The sequence below is a fragment of the Eucalyptus grandis genome, chromosome 2, assembly GCF_016545825.1.
Source record: "Eucalyptus grandis isolate ANBG69807.140 chromosome 2, ASM1654582v1, whole genome shotgun sequence".
NCBI lineage: Eukaryota > Viridiplantae > Streptophyta > Magnoliopsida > Myrtales > Myrtaceae > Eucalyptus > Eucalyptus grandis.
The window spans coordinates 42,498,988-42,515,367 of record NC_052613.1 but is presented as its reverse complement, the minus strand read 5'-3'; the positions used below and the strand labels follow the sequence as shown (position 1 = coordinate 42,515,367).

At 40.3% G+C, this 16,380-nt stretch overlaps 3 protein-coding genes across 11 annotated transcripts; 1 reads left to right on the top strand and 2 right to left on the bottom strand.

Moving 5' to 3' along the window:
- The first annotated feature begins 625 nt into the window (after positions 1-625).
- Positions 626-6,239, top strand: LOC104432961 (protein EMSY-LIKE 3). 3 transcript variants are annotated; one of them, XM_010045567.3, is made up of 10 exons: positions 626-1,184; positions 3,108-3,310; positions 3,398-3,507; positions 3,621-3,858; positions 3,976-4,155; positions 4,257-4,325; positions 4,853-5,098; positions 5,179-5,247; positions 5,329-5,392; positions 5,894-6,239. In XM_010045567.3, exons 1-10 carry the CDS (start codon positions 1,157-1,159, stop codon positions 5,956-5,958), a joined length of 1,272 nt encoding a protein of 423 aa, XP_010043869.1. In that variant the 5' UTR covers positions 626-1,156; the 3' UTR covers positions 5,959-6,239. The 3 variants fall into 3 exon arrangements, with proteins under 3 accessions (XP_010043869.1, XP_010043867.1, XP_010043868.1); XM_010045565.3 differs by having other exon boundaries at positions 630-1,184; positions 3,967-4,155; XM_010045566.3 differs by having other exon boundaries at positions 631-1,184; positions 3,967-4,155; positions 5,897-6,239.
- Positions 6,240-6,277: 38 nt separating this feature from the next.
- LOC104432960 lies at positions 6,278-9,339 on the bottom strand. Of its 5 annotated transcripts, none has more exons than XR_001984734.2 (3): positions 8,936-9,339; positions 6,568-6,634; positions 6,278-6,492 (listed from the first exon to the last, which is right to left on the bottom strand). XR_001984734.2 is itself a non-coding variant. In XM_018868898.2 (3 exons), exons 1-3 carry the CDS (start codon positions 9,175-9,177, stop codon positions 6,392-6,394), a joined length of 393 nt encoding a protein of 130 aa, XP_018724443.2. In that variant the 5' UTR covers positions 9,178-9,331; the 3' UTR covers positions 6,278-6,391. The 5 variants fall into 5 exon arrangements, 1 of the variants encoding a protein (XP_018724443.2); XM_018868898.2 differs by having other exon boundaries at positions 6,278-6,508; positions 6,601-6,634; positions 8,936-9,331; XR_001984732.2 differs by having other exon boundaries at positions 6,278-6,600; positions 8,936-9,337.
- Positions 9,340-9,885: 546 nt separating this feature from the next.
- On the bottom strand, positions 9,886-14,572 carry LOC104432959 (mediator of RNA polymerase II transcription subunit 11). 3 transcript variants are annotated; one of them, XM_039307653.1, is made up of 3 exons: positions 14,343-14,572; positions 10,233-10,675; positions 9,886-10,184 (listed from the first exon to the last, which is right to left on the bottom strand). In XM_039307653.1, the coding sequence occupies exon 2, from the start codon at positions 10,627-10,629 to the stop codon at positions 10,282-10,284; it is 348 nt and encodes a 115-aa protein (XP_039163587.1). In that variant the 5' UTR covers positions 10,630-10,675; positions 14,343-14,572; the 3' UTR covers positions 9,886-10,184; positions 10,233-10,281. The 3 variants fall into 3 exon arrangements, with proteins under 3 accessions (XP_039163587.1, XP_039163586.1, XP_039163585.1); XM_039307652.1 differs by lacking the exon at positions 14,343-14,572 and adding an exon at positions 13,046-13,479 and having other exon boundaries at positions 10,233-10,661; XM_039307651.1 differs by lacking the exon at positions 14,343-14,572 and adding an exon at positions 13,046-13,478.
- Positions 14,573-16,380: the final 1,808 nt, after the last annotated feature.

The following is a 16,380-nucleotide window of genomic DNA, read 5'->3' as shown; positions in this document are numbered from 1 at the left end:
CGAGATAATGAAAAGCCATATGATTAGTAGGAGCCCGTATGATGTAATCTCTTAATTTGGAAGTTCTAACGAAATCATAAACTAAATAGGGATGCTGCTAATAACCATAGCAGTTCATACATATCTCTATCCCAATACCACAAATACCTTAGTAGTGTAAAGATTTAAGTGATTTAAAATATCCTGTACATATTAATTACCCGAACATCAACATATCGGAAGAAATCGATTAGTAGGAAAGAGACCTTATTAACTGTAAACGAATACACTGCAATTATATAATTACTGTTGCATATGGTTCTACATTAATGGATTATGCTTATGCAAAATGTAATTATATCGGTTTACATGGAGCAATTATTATATTCCACAAGAGAATGCAAATCGGAACATTGGAGCTCGATAATAAAATAAACAGCAACGAAGAAGAACAAAGCCTATTTCAAGCATTCTCTAATTTCTCCTAATTAAATTTCCTGGTACCAATTAAAACCAAATCCTTTTCCAAATCAAATCAGGGAGGGAAAAAGAAAAATATTTCACATATATATATATATATATTCTATTTACAAGTTCTCTCCCCGCTCTCACAGAAAGTCCGGAATCAAAACCAGCCATTAACTGGAAAAATTAGGGCGCCAGAAAAGTGATTTGAAGTCCGGTTTCCTTCTCGACTCGAGCTTCGAACTCGCTGCAACACGAACACACACACGCCCTCTCTCTCTCTCTCTCTCTCCTCCTTCGCTCGATCGGCTCTCGTCTCGCGCGAAATCCTCCACCTCCAATCGCCGGCGTCTTCCCCGTCGCTTCGCTCGCCGTCCGTTCCCTCGGAGTCGCGCAATTCCTTCGGTAGATTCCCGCGACGGTCCCGCAGGGCGCCGGATCGCTCCTCTTTCCCCCTCCCGTCGCCCCCGCCCCCGCCCCCTCCGGTTCCCGCCGTTTTCGCCGGCCGCGCGCCGTCGCCGTGGAGCTCGACGGAGCGATTGAGCGATTCGCCTCCGTGAAATCTCCCTATTCGCCTCCTTTCCTCGCGCGTCGTCGCGAAAGCCCGGCGGCTCGGGGTCGGTGTGGTTTTTTGGCCTTTCGATTGGGTAGGAGAGGCGAATTCGGCGGCCCTTTCGTGTTTGGAGCGAGCGCTTGATTCGAAGAGACGGCGATGGATTATGAATTGTCCGATAGCAGCGGTACGTGTGATAAAGATCGATGCTTTGATCGTTTTTGTGCTTCTTAGGGTTCTTTTCGATCTTATAATCGCTCTACATGGTGGTTGCTCTATTGATTTTGCTTGTGTATTTTGAATTGAGATGTTCCTCTGTACTCAATAGGAACAGAGGCCGTAGTTAGGAACTCGGAGCTTCTTTTTTAACGGATTCGTATAAAAATAGCCAATCGAAAGAAGCATATTCTTCAATTTGAGGTTTTTAATGGTTTACTTGGTTGAGTTTGAGCTAACTCTGTATTTTTTTTTTCCTGACTGATCTTGCGGTATTATGATAAAATTAAGAAGCTCCTGGTCTGGGAACTACTTTTAGGTTTTAGTTACTTGGCTGCGAACTTGTTGCTGTGATTAATGGGTCTGGTTTTTAGATGGATGCAGTTGCCTAGTAGAACGATTCGGGCTTATTTACGTGCTTCTTAGTAATCTGATTTAGATTTCACGTGTAGTGTATTTAGGTCAGTTACCTTCTTTCAGCATTATACATCGTCATACACTTTCTTTGGCTGAAATTTTTAATTGAAGAAACTGCTGGGTATGTATAATTCTGCAGTTCATCTTTTCTTGGAATCTCTCCTTTGCCTTTTGTTTGTGAGCTGATGGCTTGAAGCCCCTCCCCCAGCTTCCACTTCTTGGAATGTTTGCTTTTTTTCTTATATTTTTTTAAGGGTCTTGTTAACGAGTGCCCTGGGACATTTGTTAACCATACTTGAAAATGAAATTTTTATCTTTACAATGCATTGATTGTGCATAAGACTAGGAAGATATGACTTTGGATATGATAAAGTTTCTTCATTTATATGTTTACCTAGTGCTGTTGGAGCACTCCTCAAGAAAATCGTTGTATTTAAATCTTACCTTGAAGAAGTGGTTGACATTGTAAAGTTATCTGATTGGGACGTATGTTTGAATGCTACAAATGATCCTCTTTGGTGTTATGTCATTACTTTGGTCTCTTTATCTTGTACTGTGGGTAACCTTGAGTTCGAAGTGTCATTTGTGCTTGTGCTCTCCCCAACATCGTGACACAACTTCTCTCTTTATTTGACCATATTGATAAAAAAATTGATGAAACCTCAGTTTTTTTTTTTTTGTTTCCAATATGTGCCAACAAATGGCCATATTGGTCATTTTCTTGAAAATTTATATATATATATATATTTTTATTTATTTATTTATTTATTTATTTTTTTTTTTTTTTTTGGGTAATGATTTTTTTGAAAATTTGTCAGGGTATATTCTTTGGGGTTTTCCACAGATGAGGTGATTAGTCTTCAATCTGTGGATTTGAGATTATTTCAGTTTTGTTTTCTCTTCCTTTGCCTTTTGATTCCTGTAGCAAGGGTTTAGATATTGCCAACACACTTCTGAACCTTGTGCTTCTGATCCCACTAGACCTAAAAAATAAACCCAAGAAAAAGCATCTAGCTAGTGCTTTGATGCTGGTATATTCTATTACATCTTCATTCTCTTTCCTTCATTATCATTGGTTGTCATTTTAACCAAACGGCCAACTTTGGTATCCATCAACAGATGGCTGCAGCTTCCTGTAAAAACCTCCATTGGTCCATTTTGTTCAATTCCATCTAAAATCCTGCTTTTTTGGTTTCTTTACTTTGGAAAAGTGTAGGTTGCTTTTTCGTTAAGCTACTGAGATAACAGATGAATTATCAGATGAAGAGATGCCTTTTCCAATCTCAATGTCCTAATCAGTAGCTTATGTCAGATGGAGAGCTGCTTTGCCCCATCTTATTGTTGCAATCAGCAGTTTATTGGTTTAACTCTAATATAGATACTGCAGATGCAATACATCTAGTTTTCCCATTCCTGTAGAAAGTTCTTCCTGACCCTATATTGTGTTGTAATTTGTAATCCTTATTTGTATATGCAGGGACGGATGATGATCTCCCTCCTACTCATAATAGGTTTCAGAGGGGGGCTAGAGCTGCAGGCAACCCTCGGTCTAGTTTTGTTGGTCCTCCTATGTTGCCTAGCGTTCATGGCGACATGGAAACCCAGATCCATGAAATTGAGCAAGAAGCCTACTGTTCTGTCCTTCGGGCATTCAAAGCTCAGTCTGATGCCATTACCTGGGTATCTCTCGTTGTTCATATGTTAATTTTTCTGTCTTGCTTGAGTTTTTAACCAGGCTCAGTGTCTTTTTTCCCTTGTCTTTGATAGGAAAAGGAAAGTTTAATTACTGAACTGAGGAAAGAGCTGAGGGTATCAGATGAGGAACATAGGGAACTTCTGTCAAGGGTCAATGCCGACGACATGATTCGTAGGATAAGGTCTCATCTTTCCTAGTTGCTAAGAATAATGGTTGAGCTATTTTCATGTAGATGGTTTTTTTTCTTTCCCCAATTTTTTATCCTTCATTTCTAACTACTTCTTTAGCCATTAGGGAGTGGAGAAAAGCAAGAGGGCTTCAACCTGGCATGCTCAGTACATCTCAGCCTGTTCATGATCTCTTACCTAGTCCCACTGTCTCAGCATCTCGCAAGAAACAGAAAACATCACAATCTGTAGCTTCTTTATCTATGGGGGCACCATCTCCTGCACTGCATCCATCAATGCAACAACCTTCTGGATCGATAAAACGAGGACCTCCCCCTGGAGCCAGGAGTAAGAAGCAGAAATCAGTAAGTTGGAAACTTTATGGCTCTCTTTTCAAGTATTGGAAAAGATAAGTATATGTTTTCTCTTCTTTTTATTAACGAGGCACCATATCTGCTGGATTGTTGATGAAGTCCATGCAGTACCCTTCTGCAGGTGTTAGCGCAAGGCCCGGTGCAAACCGGGGCTCTGGGGCCTTTCCAGCGAATGAACATCCTGAGGCGACATCTTATGATACACTCATAGGAAAGAGAGTCTGGACTAGGTGGCCCGATGACAACAATTTCTACGAGGCTGTTATAACTGACTTCAATGCAGCTGAGGTGTTGTTTCCTAACTGTTGGATAGGTGTTGTTTCTTAGTCGTTGGATGTTTTTGGTGTTATGAGGTTTCACTGATCATTAACTTAAATATTTTTCACTAGGGCCGCCATGCTCTCGTTTACGATATAAATACAGCAGATGAAACATGGGAGTGGGTCAATCTCAAAGAGGTAAATATGCTTTGGTAGAATTTGCAGGAGGATGAACATGCCATTTGAAGAAAAATGTTTAATTCACTGGACATTATGTGAAATTTGATTGTTCAGATATCATGCACAGTTTTCCTAGTAGTTGGTTTGTTGTGCACTTTTAAATACCTGCTCCTTTTCTGATGTCAAGTGTTGACTAGATTTTCTTCTTGCCGCGTTTCTTTGATAGTAATACAATTGTTTGCTGTTAAGGATATCGCTGTTGGTGATTTACCTTTAATTAATTACTGGGCTAACGTTTATAAGCTTGCCGTGTTTCTTTGATAGTAATACAATTGTGATTTACCTTTAATTGGTTATTGAGCTAACATTTATAAGCTCTGTCTGTCTCTCTCTCTCGTGCGCGCCTGTCAAGCACACACCGACACCCAACCATATGTTTGTTAATGTTTCTTTAACTGATCCTGCTGTTTTACTTGTTATCTCTTCATATCACTCGTGGAATTGGCGTTCTGAGTAATTATTTTATTTTCTCTTCTCTCATGTAGATATCTCCTGAAGATATCCGATGGGAAGGAGAGGATCCTGGTGTATCTCGTAGAGGAGGCCGTCCTGGTCCAGGGCGTGGAACCAAAAAGCCCATGACCCGAGGTGGTGGTGTTGCGGGAGCTGGAAGAGGTAGAGGAAACACAAAGGGTCAAAACAAGAAAGATGTTCCTTTATCGCAAAATGGTGTCGGAAAAAAGGCATTGGGGGATATTGAATTACTTCATACAGATACACTAATTAAGGAGGTATATGAAAGACTCCGATGGATTTGAACTTTGAGGTAGCTAACTTCTATTCTTGATATTTTAAGATATTAATTTAACAGGTTGAGAAAGTTTTTGGCGCAAGCCATCCTGATCCCACGGAGATTGAGAAAGCGAAGAAAGTGTTGAAGGTGATCGCTTGCTTACCTTTTGTTAAATGCAGTTTTATGTTGTCATTCTTTCTCATCAACCCATGTCTCCGTGAAATGCAGGAGCATGAGCAAGCCTTAGTTGATGCAATCTCAAGGCTTGAAGATGCCTCTGATGGTGAAAGTGGTAATACCTAATTACTTAACCGCCATCTTTCATAACATAAGCAACTTAGGTTTAGTCCCCCTCTGACAACCGTTGTAACTCACCCTTGTTGTACTCTATGTTTATACAATTTGTAGTGGTGTGCGGGCTCTCTGGCTTTGTAAAGATCATGCGGAACATTAGTCAGTCGAATAATTTTTGTCAATGCGCCCTAAGTGGCTCTTCAAAGTAATTGTAGAATTTCTTCCTCGTACGAAAAACAATCTTCCCTCTCGTCTTCTCTGTCTACCACGTGACAATCACAGTAGCATCATTTAAGATAGGATCGATGTGATAAGGGTGGGCATTTAATACAATGCTGCCTTCTCTTTTTGAATTGCATATGGCAAAGTCCCAATTGATTACATAACTCCATTTTCCTTTCGGGAGTCGTTATGCATTTTCAGCCGGGTTGATTTGCTTTTTCTTCTAGTCTTTGCCTTTTGGCTACTTTTACATTTATCCTTGCTTTGCCTTCAAAAGCAGATGGTGGAGAACACCATAACCAGGGGAAAACAGGAACAAGGGTGGGGGATGAGCCAGAATAATGGGGATTTGTGTTGAAGGCTTGGGCGGTGATGAGATAGCCAGAGATGGTAGGATTTCGACTGATCCCCAGGACGAGACATGACATTTGATTGCCGTAGGCGCTTGCTGTATAATGTCCTCTTAATTCATTTAACCAGTATGTATATTATCATTAGCCAGATATTCGATTATTTCCCTAGCTTTTAACTTGTGAGTCTTGCAGATCGTAGTCTATTTTGCTGACCTATTCAGTGTACTCCGAATTTAACTGATATCTAGACTAGTTTGTATTTTGTATGAACTCTCTCTCCCTCCCTCCCTCCCTCTCTCCCTCCAAAGTAAAATGTCACTATTGCTCCATCCGGAACTACAAATGAACGAAGTACAAGCCATGAGATACAAAGCGAAGTAAATAGATCAATTCGATAAGTAAAAGTTAGCTATCCGTTCACTTCAAACTCCAAGGACAAGCCCCATAAGAAAGGTCCAACAAACTAACAGCCAAGATCCCACTGTCTGAGCACCGTAATATCTTCCGCTCGAGGCATTTCCTTCTGCAATTAAAAATTCCTGAATGCAATTGTAACCATGAGAAGAAAAGAGATTAACAAAACCTCTACTTTGTTAACCTGATTTAAACGGAATCATATGCAACAGGTCACCTGCAAAGAAAGCTCAACTATGTAAACAAGCCACCTGCAAAGAAAGCTCAACCATAAAATCGATGTCATACGACCATTTAGGGTCCTACTGCCCACAAAGACGGTGTATACAAGTACTGGAAGATGGGTTACAGTACAAAGCAAAGCACAAATGGATCAGGAGAGCTGTTAGATTCTGTCCTGTATGAGGCATCTGAAATTAAGAACAAGCATCGCTTTAATAAAGCAATGCAGCGTTGTGGCCTGACCTTGGTCCATAAGGTTGAACTATATCAACTCCTCCAAATGACTCCAGAAGCAAGAGCTCATGCATGGAACCAAGAACACCTTAAAAATAATTGACTACGGATCTGCATCTGAGATTATTGATAAAGCATAAGCAAATTTAACAGACCCATTGACGTTCCCGGTCCACCCAATCAGAAAGAGTCAAGGGTCCTTTCAAGATGTCCAGCAAAATCAGAGCCAAGTAGTCCACCGGATCCAACACACAAAACTGAGCATATCCATGGTGCTCACCAAACCATTTCCACCTAAATCAGGAAGGAGTAATGTTCATGCAAATGGGTAGTCATGATCTCAACATTAGTGAGCAGACAATGAGATTTCTGCACTGAACATCCTGTAGTTTAAAACTTACATCCAATTTACTGAAATTTTAAATGCTCAATACCTACATTGCAGATGTAGTATGTTGCACTAATATCTTATCATTTGCCAGATTAACCATAAAAATTGGACCAGCCACCATGTAACCATGGCCAGAACAATAATCACTCAAAAAGCCACAAAAAAGGGGTCCAATCATTAAATTAAAAGCATAAAATCTTCTGCACCTTCCCCAGTTTCAGCGTATAAGTTGTAAACTACGCAGTTCATAACCCTATGTTCCTAAATGATAACATCAGAAGCAGCAAGACAAAGCCAATTCCTTGAAACAGAGACAATGCTGAATGAGCATCAAAACAATCAGGCAATAAATAGGTGATGAGAGATAACAGGTATATGGCACAATAAGAAAAGAAAAAGAAGATATCACTGAAAATGTCCAATGTGAAAAGTCTTGTCTTATCCTTTTTGAATAAAAAATAGTTAGAGAAACCATTCTCTTCCCTCCCCTCCACCCCCTCCCCTCCAAAAACCCAAAATTCTACTGGTTCCATACGATATAAAACGGAAAGATAGCTAAAAGACTGTAATTCAACCCAACAAAACCATGCTAGAACTTAATTGGGCCATGTTCAAGATAGCTAAATGGAGCCATGGGTAGGGAGTACTTTAAGACTGATTACCTCCAATCCTCACCTAAATTCCTACTTATAGCCCCTCATAGCATAAAGTAACGTGTGTCAGAGGGTGCAGAGATCCCGTTAAGATATGACTTATTTACTATAAAGTTTGAAGAATTGAGGTCTTGAGGCCAATGTTTGCTCAAGTTGTCACTTTTTGTCCAAGAACTTCCACTGTGGTAGAGTTTTCATACACTTAACTACGTTTCATTTACTTTCATTAAGCAAAATTACAGAGGCTGCACCAAATAAATTTAGATGCAGCAAACTACTGCTGTGCGCTGTGCTTCCACGCATTAGTTACGTAGGCTAATCAACATTCAGCACGGCGACATAAAACAAATAGGTCCACCCTTCTGAGTTGTAGAGAAAAACAGGAAGCAACATAAGCACACAGCAAATCTCCAAGATGGAAATCCATACCACTGTATCATATCCCCCCAAATAGAACTCACTAAACGTGGCCATCTAGAAGTATATGCAAAGCCCGTTTACTAACTGAATCATGCAAATTCTCTCTTTTCGCTCGACAAAAACTAATTCCACATAGCCAACCAGAATTTTTAGTAACATCAGCCACATCAACAGATTACTACCCATCTTCCCTTTGGCCACAACCCTTGCGCATTTCTAAACGATTATCGAGAACTTCCTACTCTCGACCATCACAAACTTAGCCGACCACATATTAAACAGCGCAAAACGGACCACGAGTTAAAACGTACCAACTATCCAGAGCCCCCACAATGAATTCCTAAAGGAGAGCAAAGGCTTAATATTTATCCCCTCCTCGCATCCCCTCTCCGCATGAAGAACTATCTATCACATCCAAAGCAAGGTCCAGCGGCAAAACACCCACGAAACAGTAATTAAATCACATAGCGAAGCAGCTAAACCGCGCAACGTCCTAATCATCCGCAGATCTACAGCGCTAAACGCACGAGCAGCTCCCCAAATCTAAACCGCCACCTAGAAACCGCCGCGCTCAGCCAAAACATCCGAACGCTCGATCAAATTCGAAGCCTCGGGGAGCATGCGAATCGGACCTGCAGAAGATTCCCATCGGTGGCCCGGCCGGAAGACGGCGATGGCTTCCGATCAGTTCCGGCGGACGGCGGAATCCACCCAAAGTCCGGCCGGACGCAGTGCACAAGCGGCTGCGGCGCGCGAGCTTCTTCCTCTCTCTCTCTCTCTCTCTCCGTGAAATTCGAGGAGGAAGCCGTCTCCATCTTCGAGAGCTCGGGAAGGTGCCGCAGCGCGACTGGACGGCGGCCCCGACGGCGCCCATCGCCCCGCTTCCATGGATGAATGCTCGTCGATTTGCAGCTAATTTAGAGAGAGAGAGGAGGAGAGAGAGAGGGAGAAGGGGGGCTGAACATGAACTGGTGGAGGATGGGGCGGCGATGATGCGTGATGTGTCGTCGACTGTCCGAGTGACTTTAATTAAATCGAGTTTAATCTAATCTAATCAGACCAATCTATGGATCGTGTGTATTATGTAAAATGCACACAGATATTGTAAAGAATGAGCCTTACGCGGCCAGGGACATCTATCGAGCTTTTGGTAGGTTTCTCATATGGTAAAGTAGCGTGATTGAACCAAATTGAGTACCAAACATAAAAAAATTTCTAAAAATAAACATGAAATTAAATTTAGCTCGTAAAATGACATTTTGATGACACGATGATCCAACTTATCCAGCATGTGCTTAAATAAGAATATGGGTGATTTCTTGAAATAGTATCCACATTTGTATTTGTAAGTTGACGAGTGAAATTTCTTCATAATCTCTTATCTTATTGACTTCTTAAAAGATGAATTTTGGATCTATTTAACCCAATCTATGTACAGCAATCTCTTTTTGTGATTAGTGCTTTCATTAGTGAAATGAATAGTGATGATTGAATATTTCAACCATAGATCAACCACCTTACAAGCAAATGATTAAGTATGAATTGACCTTCATAATAATTAATAGTACAGAAAGATAATTAGTAGCTAAAAAATGAAATCGTCATTATGCGGTTTGGAAAACTTCATCTTCACGTCTGATACTTTAATTGAACGATCAAATCACACGAAAGCCCCACCTCGATGTTCCTTAAGATTGCCTCCAACGCATCACTCGACTGTATACAAGTAAGGAAGATGAAGTCACGTAAATCAACAGAAATGGCCAAATTCAAGCTTCACTATTGACTAAATACACATACTATCTAAAAATTTAAGAGCTTCTGATCTGATAAAACTGATGTCGTTCGATAACTCCCCATCTCAAATCTGCCAACGAATACCTAAACTTCAGTTCGATAACTCCCCATCTCAAATCTGCCAACGAATACCTAAACTTCAGTCTACCGCCACGCGATATCCCATACCATCCCGAATGGCTCAGGCTTCACCATTATATGCATCAGTCGTTTCTTTCATTCCATCCAGCTGGGATAGGACGTATTTCAGCTTCTCCAGACAAATCTCATTCCCTATTCGAGAGTTGTAGTCGCACTTCTCAAACGGACGGTATTCACACGCGCTTTTGATTTCGTCTCTCAGAGTCACCTGGATATCCTTGATCGACTGCATGAACTCGCGGCAATGCTGGTTTATGGATTCCTTACGGGGACCAGCAGGATTGGCTAATTCATCCATCACTCCCCCAGCTAGCTCCAAAACCTTGATGATTCTCTTTTCAACATTTTGAAGCCGCTGCAATGACGTATTTTGCGTCGGAGAATCCATGGACTCTGCACTAATAGTCGCTTTCTGTCCTTCTGTATTGAATCAGCTGCAGTTAATGATGCACAAAATAAAATTCTCCCTCACCGAATAAAGCATTGATCTTTTCCAGAATATAAACAAGAAATGAACCATCAAGTCAGTAAACAAGTTGCGTATTGTATCAAAAGTTTGTAACTAAGTATTGGAGCCTGAAAGTGTGAGAAATTCATAGGAAAAAATCACCAACTCAAAATTATGCCAGAACATAAGTCCCAGAACAAAATGCCCAAACAATATATAAGTTTAGTATACATCAAAGATCCCTAAATTGTGTTCTTCATTATCTCAGCAAAATTCCAAACTGTGAGAAAGAACCGGAGATTAATCATCCCAGAAAAAATAATTTTGAAGAGGAAAACAAACACAAAAGAACCTAACGGTTCCTTCTCAAAATTTCATTCCAAAATAATTTAAGAAGGAACATAACTATCAAACTATTAATCAGTCCCTTCTCATAGGTTCATACTTGAGAGTCCCAACTATCTCACCTTCAACACCAACCTAAAAAGTAACCCTAGAGGACAGCTTACCATCTTATTTTCATCAAAGGTGCTTACAAAGAAAGAATTTGACTGTACATTGAGTATGCAAAATAACTGGGTTCATCTTATCTTTTGCTCACTTGAATAGCCCTGCTCAGTACCTTGCTCAAGCTGAACTTAGCCTAATTCAAGCAAGCAAAGCCGAGCCCAAGTGTTATACAAGTGATGATCAAACTAGAGCTGTTACACGGGTGGGTCGGGTCATTAGTGGTCCAACCCAAATTGACCCATTAACACATTTATGACCCATTTATGCCTAATATAAATTTTTGACCCATACCCAACCCGACCCATATTAATAAAATATTTTCATATTTAATCAAATTTAGGGAAACTTATTCTTATATATACATATATATATATTTAAAAATTATATTACTAAAATACCAGTAGGAGAGCCAACAAAATATAATTGTCAAATGGTGGCTATAATCCTGAATTTGTCTGAGACCCATTCATTGTTTAACCAATTGAGAAAGGTTTCTGCCAAGGTAATCAAAATGAACAATAATCACACCTTGCAAGTGGATCATACAAGATAAACTAACTGTTCTTGCTCATAATTCAGGCAAAACAATCCCAACCAAAGTATCTGTACTTTACGGAAAGGAAAAGGCAGATTTCAAATCATGAATCATGAACTGTTAAAGAAGGATTATTCATTGAAATATCTTGTACCTTTCACCCACCCCTATTTAAACAACCAACAGACTAATAAACATTCTCTCTTTAATAGGTAAAAACAATATGAATCATATAGACATAATTGCTATTTTCTGTGTTATTCTACAAGGTATATTCCTATGAATCCCCATACCTTTAGACTTTGTGCCCTCTAGTGCAGTAATCGTCATCATAAACTCCAGAATAGTAGATTCTATTGATCGACTCAAATCAGCTGCTCTATCTAAAGCAACACTGGATTACAGTCATCTAGCCCCGACTAAACCCAAGAACTCGTTTTTGTGACCTTGTCATCCATTGCAGGGAATTTTCCATGCAAAACCTACCAATAATCACCACAAGAACAAATTCCATCTCTAAAGTGATGAAACCTGTTTGAATCTCGAACTGTAATTTCCCTTTGAACAATCCTTGATATCACCTTGATTGCAGCATGACAGTCTGTACAGGCTCTCAAATTCTTCATTATAAGGATAGGTGATCCTTAGGTGTGCTAATAAGTGCAAATGCAATTGCTAATCTTTCACTATGATATTTAAGAGATTCAATCTTAACTTCCTCATCAACATTGTGAAGGGCACAACTTGTGTCAGGTTTGTATCCTTCTTTCTCCATCTCTTCTGCCAATGTGTCAATTTTTCTCTTGATCTCCTTTATTTGTGGATGCAAATTATCATTCACCATAAAGACATGAGTTCTATGTTTAATCTCAACCTTTTTTATTCCTCTTTCCCTCATTGCCTTCTTCACTTGCACGACACAATCCATAACTAATAACTACTGCAGCTCAAATGAAGAGAACCCACGAAAAGCCCCCATGAAACAGAGAGACTCACATCATAAGAGTTAACGATACACCCAACCGAAACCCATCTACAATTGATCGGGTCAAATCCAACCGTCCACATTCTAACCCTCGAGCCACAGCAATTCGGCGGCGACCCACCAAAAAAAATTCAGTAACAAGACCACCCGAGAGATCAGCACCTAGACAAAGACCAGGAAAACGACCGCTCCAAGGACAAAGACCAGGAAAACGACCGCTCCAAGGACACCGACCGCTCGATTTTCGCGACGACACGAGACCAGAACGAGAACCCAAAAGAAAGGAGGGGGAAGGGGAAAGGATAGAGAGAAGGATAGCAACTCACAGCCGAGTTTAGGTTTGCGGCTGAACCGCGCCGGACGACAGCGACGGAGATCTAAAAGACCGGGGAACGGCGACAGAGCACGTTGGGGCGACCCGCAGATCCGCCCAATCAAAGCGCAATCGCTCGCCGAGCGAATTCGATCGACCCCCTTTCCGGAAAATTCTCTCTCTAGCCCGCCGCTCCCTCTACTTTCCGCGGACGGCGAAGACGGCGGCGACGGCGGCGGAGGCGGCTGACGGCGGAAGGAGAAGGAGGAGAAGAAGATGGAGGTGAAGCGAGAAGAAGACGAAGAGAAACCGGGAGGGGTCTCTCGATCAATGCGATGGAACCAGCTGATGAAGCGCTCTCTCTCTCTCTCTAGTTTCTCTCTTTAGAGGTCGAAGGTGTGGAAACGAAGAGGGAGAGTAACCGTGGCGTCTGTGTCCCTGTAATAGGCTGGGTTCAGTTTTATATATATTGATAAATGGACCATTTATATATTTCACTCTCTTTATTTTTAGAACTCATTAAGGTGTTTTGAAAAATAATGTTTCACGTCCATTTAAATAAATATGAGTTTATAAATGGGTTGTGTACCCATTTTCACGCCTTTATGATCGAACAAAGTCAAACCATAAAACACTTGACCTGCAAGCTAGAAGGAGAGAACTGTAGCTCTTATGTCCATTAATTCAACTGAAGCTACCATCCAGGTTCTACTGATCACTTGTCCGAATCCTACACCATTCTTGTATGAGTGCTTCGGCAATAGATTCCCACCGGATAAAAAGAAGAAGCCGTAATTTGCGCTTCCATTAGATGAAATACCTAGAGACAGTTCAATTTCTTGAAGAACGTGGGAGGAACCGTATAGGAAAAGCTTCGGACAAATCAAGTGATCTCGCACATCTTCGGTCTTCGCTAACAAAAAGACGGGCTGTTATGCGTAACTCACCATCGGAAGCGAGCAAGTTCTAGTTAAATCATCCAACGCAACAAATGTGGCATTTTTCTTAAATCCTAAAATGCACCATACCTAGGTTAGCTGAATTTCACGAACGCCATTAATTTCCAGCACAATTATCAAAAATTGAACTCCGGTGATGCAACAAAACCCGTCAATCGAACCGAACAAGACGGAGAAAAAGAATAATTGGGAAGCGGATCCAACGCAGAAATCACAACAGATGCAAATCCTAGAGAAAGAGGAGTTCGCGACCGAGACGACATCGAAGCTTCCCAGATTCACAGTTGGAAAACCATCGGTCAGCGGAAATCGTCAAGCAGACGGGAAACAGGAGGAGCGAGGAATCGTTACTTGGAGCGATTAGGACGGTCAACCGTCGACGAATTTCGTCAGGCGCGACTTGACGAGATCGCTGCGAGTTGCGTCACCGAGCTTGCTGAGGAGCGAGGAGGGTTGGCGAAGGAGAGGCGATGGCCGACCGCTGATGAAAGAAACGCCGGCGGCGGAGACGGCTGTGGTCGCTGCTAGCTTATCGCACGCCGGTAAGTACGCCGACGGCGGTGGATCCGACGGCAGTGGATTCGCATTCTTCCTTTGGGCTCATCTCATCTCTTATTGAAACGGACCAGAAGCACTAGTCCGAAAAAAGACCGAGGCCGACTTTTTTTTTGGGCTCAATCGGAAAAGGTACGCAATGCATAAAAGAAAGTACTCCTAGGATTAATCTTCTTGAAAAATTCCAAATAAAGATATAAAAGAAATCTTATTTCAAAGTGCTGGACTTTCTAGATGATCAATGGTATTTTAGTGGTTCACTTTTTTTATTAAAATTTTCTTTTTTCTGATTTTTCTTTCTTCTTTGCTGGTGGGCGGCCGCCCATGAGTGATGCCTTGAGAGGGCTAGTCTAGGGCTGCCATCATGGCCATCAATGAGGCGACCCTTGTCTTGTGTGAGGCCACCCTTGCTGGCCCTTGCCAGAAATCGCTAGCCTTTCTTGGAAAGAAAATAAAAGAAAAGAATAAAAAATAAATTAAAATTAGAATAATATTTGGACGAAAATGTCCTTTGAATGATTGGAATATTTAGTCAACTGGCAATCGGCAAAGTCATGTCTCTATTTGAAACAACAATGGTTACTTTAGGTCTTTATTTGAAATAATAATAGTTACTTTAAGTCGTTATTAGACACAAAACTCACTTTGAACCTTTATTTGAAAAAATAATGGCCTCTCCCTCCAATTTCATCTGTTTTTGAGAATTGAAAAGGCTTGTGCTATTTTCACCCAATCTGAGACCTCAACATTATCTTTTGCGGATCCTGTTTTTGATAAGATTATTTGGTACCTTTATTTTCTTCTTTATTTTCCTTTGTTTCAATTTTGCTATTGAGAAAATTACCCGTCTCAAACAACATTTTTTAGGTTGAACATGGGGCCCAATTTTGATTTAAGACTAATGCTTGCCTTGTTTTCCTCTTTTTTGGTTTTTTCCTTTTGTTTCTTGATGTACCTCTTTTAAAAAAAAAAAAAAATTATTTGGTAAATTGTTAACTAATCATTGTATTTCGACAAATATAATAATTATTTTCTTAATGAGTTGTGTGTATCTTTTTTTGTACTAAAACTTACTATACAAAAAATAACTTAAGCACAAGTAAAAGGATGATCTTTTAGTGAATCGTGTATGATGTATAAATCAACCACAGTATTCATTATTGAGTAAATTCTCATAAATTTGTGCCAAAAATCAAAGTTAAAAAATTCACCATCATGATAATCTAGGGATTTAGGTAAAACTAATATTTCTTTACTCCCATATATTATTGTGCTTGCTTTGATCATAATAATGGAGGACAAGTCCAAAATAAGACAAACATGAAGGAAACATTGAAATGCAATGAGCGTGAAAGAAGCGGTTAGGTTGGGAGAAATTGTTTGGAAATGATATGTGTAAGTTTTTCTTTTAGTAAAATTTATATATAAAAATAATAATAAAAATCTAAGAAATAATCTTAAATCAAGAGTAGGATTTGCTATAGAAAATATGGTCGATTCAGTTATCACATTTTGTTCGGCTTTTGGGAAATGTCCTTGGAAAAATATAAATACCTTTGGGTTAAAGGGTCTTTTAGAAGTACAAATAACATTTACTAAATTGTAAATTTAAAGTGTATTGGAAAATAATTTTGGCTCAAATGTCATTTAGTAAGAACTATATTTCATAAAGGATTTTTGCTAAATTTTCTATTTAAAAAAATAAATAGCTATTTTTTGATAGAACTCAACCGTTCGGCTTTTGGGAAATGTCGACCATATCTAGCCATCACCGACTAGAGGTTGCACAACCCCAAGTGTTGCTCGAGTGGCACGACTTCAGGTGACATGCAAC

Coding starts and splice junctions, on each gene's coding strand:
- LOC104432961 (XM_010045565.3), top strand. CDS start 1,157: ATGGATTATGAATTGTCCGATAGCAGCG. Junction 3,311..3,397: donor AGTCTGATGCCATTACCTGG/GTATCTCTCGTT, acceptor TGTCTTTGATAG/GAAAAGGAAAGTTTAATTAC. Junction 3,508..3,620: donor GACATGATTCGTAGGATAAG/GTCTCATCTTTC, acceptor TTTAGCCATTAG/GGAGTGGAGAAAAGCAAGAG.
- LOC104432960 (XM_018868898.2), bottom strand. CDS start 9,177: ATGGGCGCCGTCGGGGCCGCCGTCCAGTCGCGCTGCGGCACCTTCCCG. Junction 6,635..8,935: donor CCGATGGGAATCTTCTGCAG/GTCCGATTCGCA, acceptor CTTTCTTTGCAG/GTGGCTTGTTTACATAGTTG. Junction 6,509..6,600: donor TAGTTGAGCTTTCTTTGCAG/GTGACCTGTTGC, acceptor AATTGCATTCAG/GAATTTTTAATTGCAGAAGG.
- LOC104432959 (XM_039307653.1), bottom strand. CDS start 10,629: ATGGATTCTCCGACGCAAAATACGTCATTGCAGCGGCTTCAAAATGTT.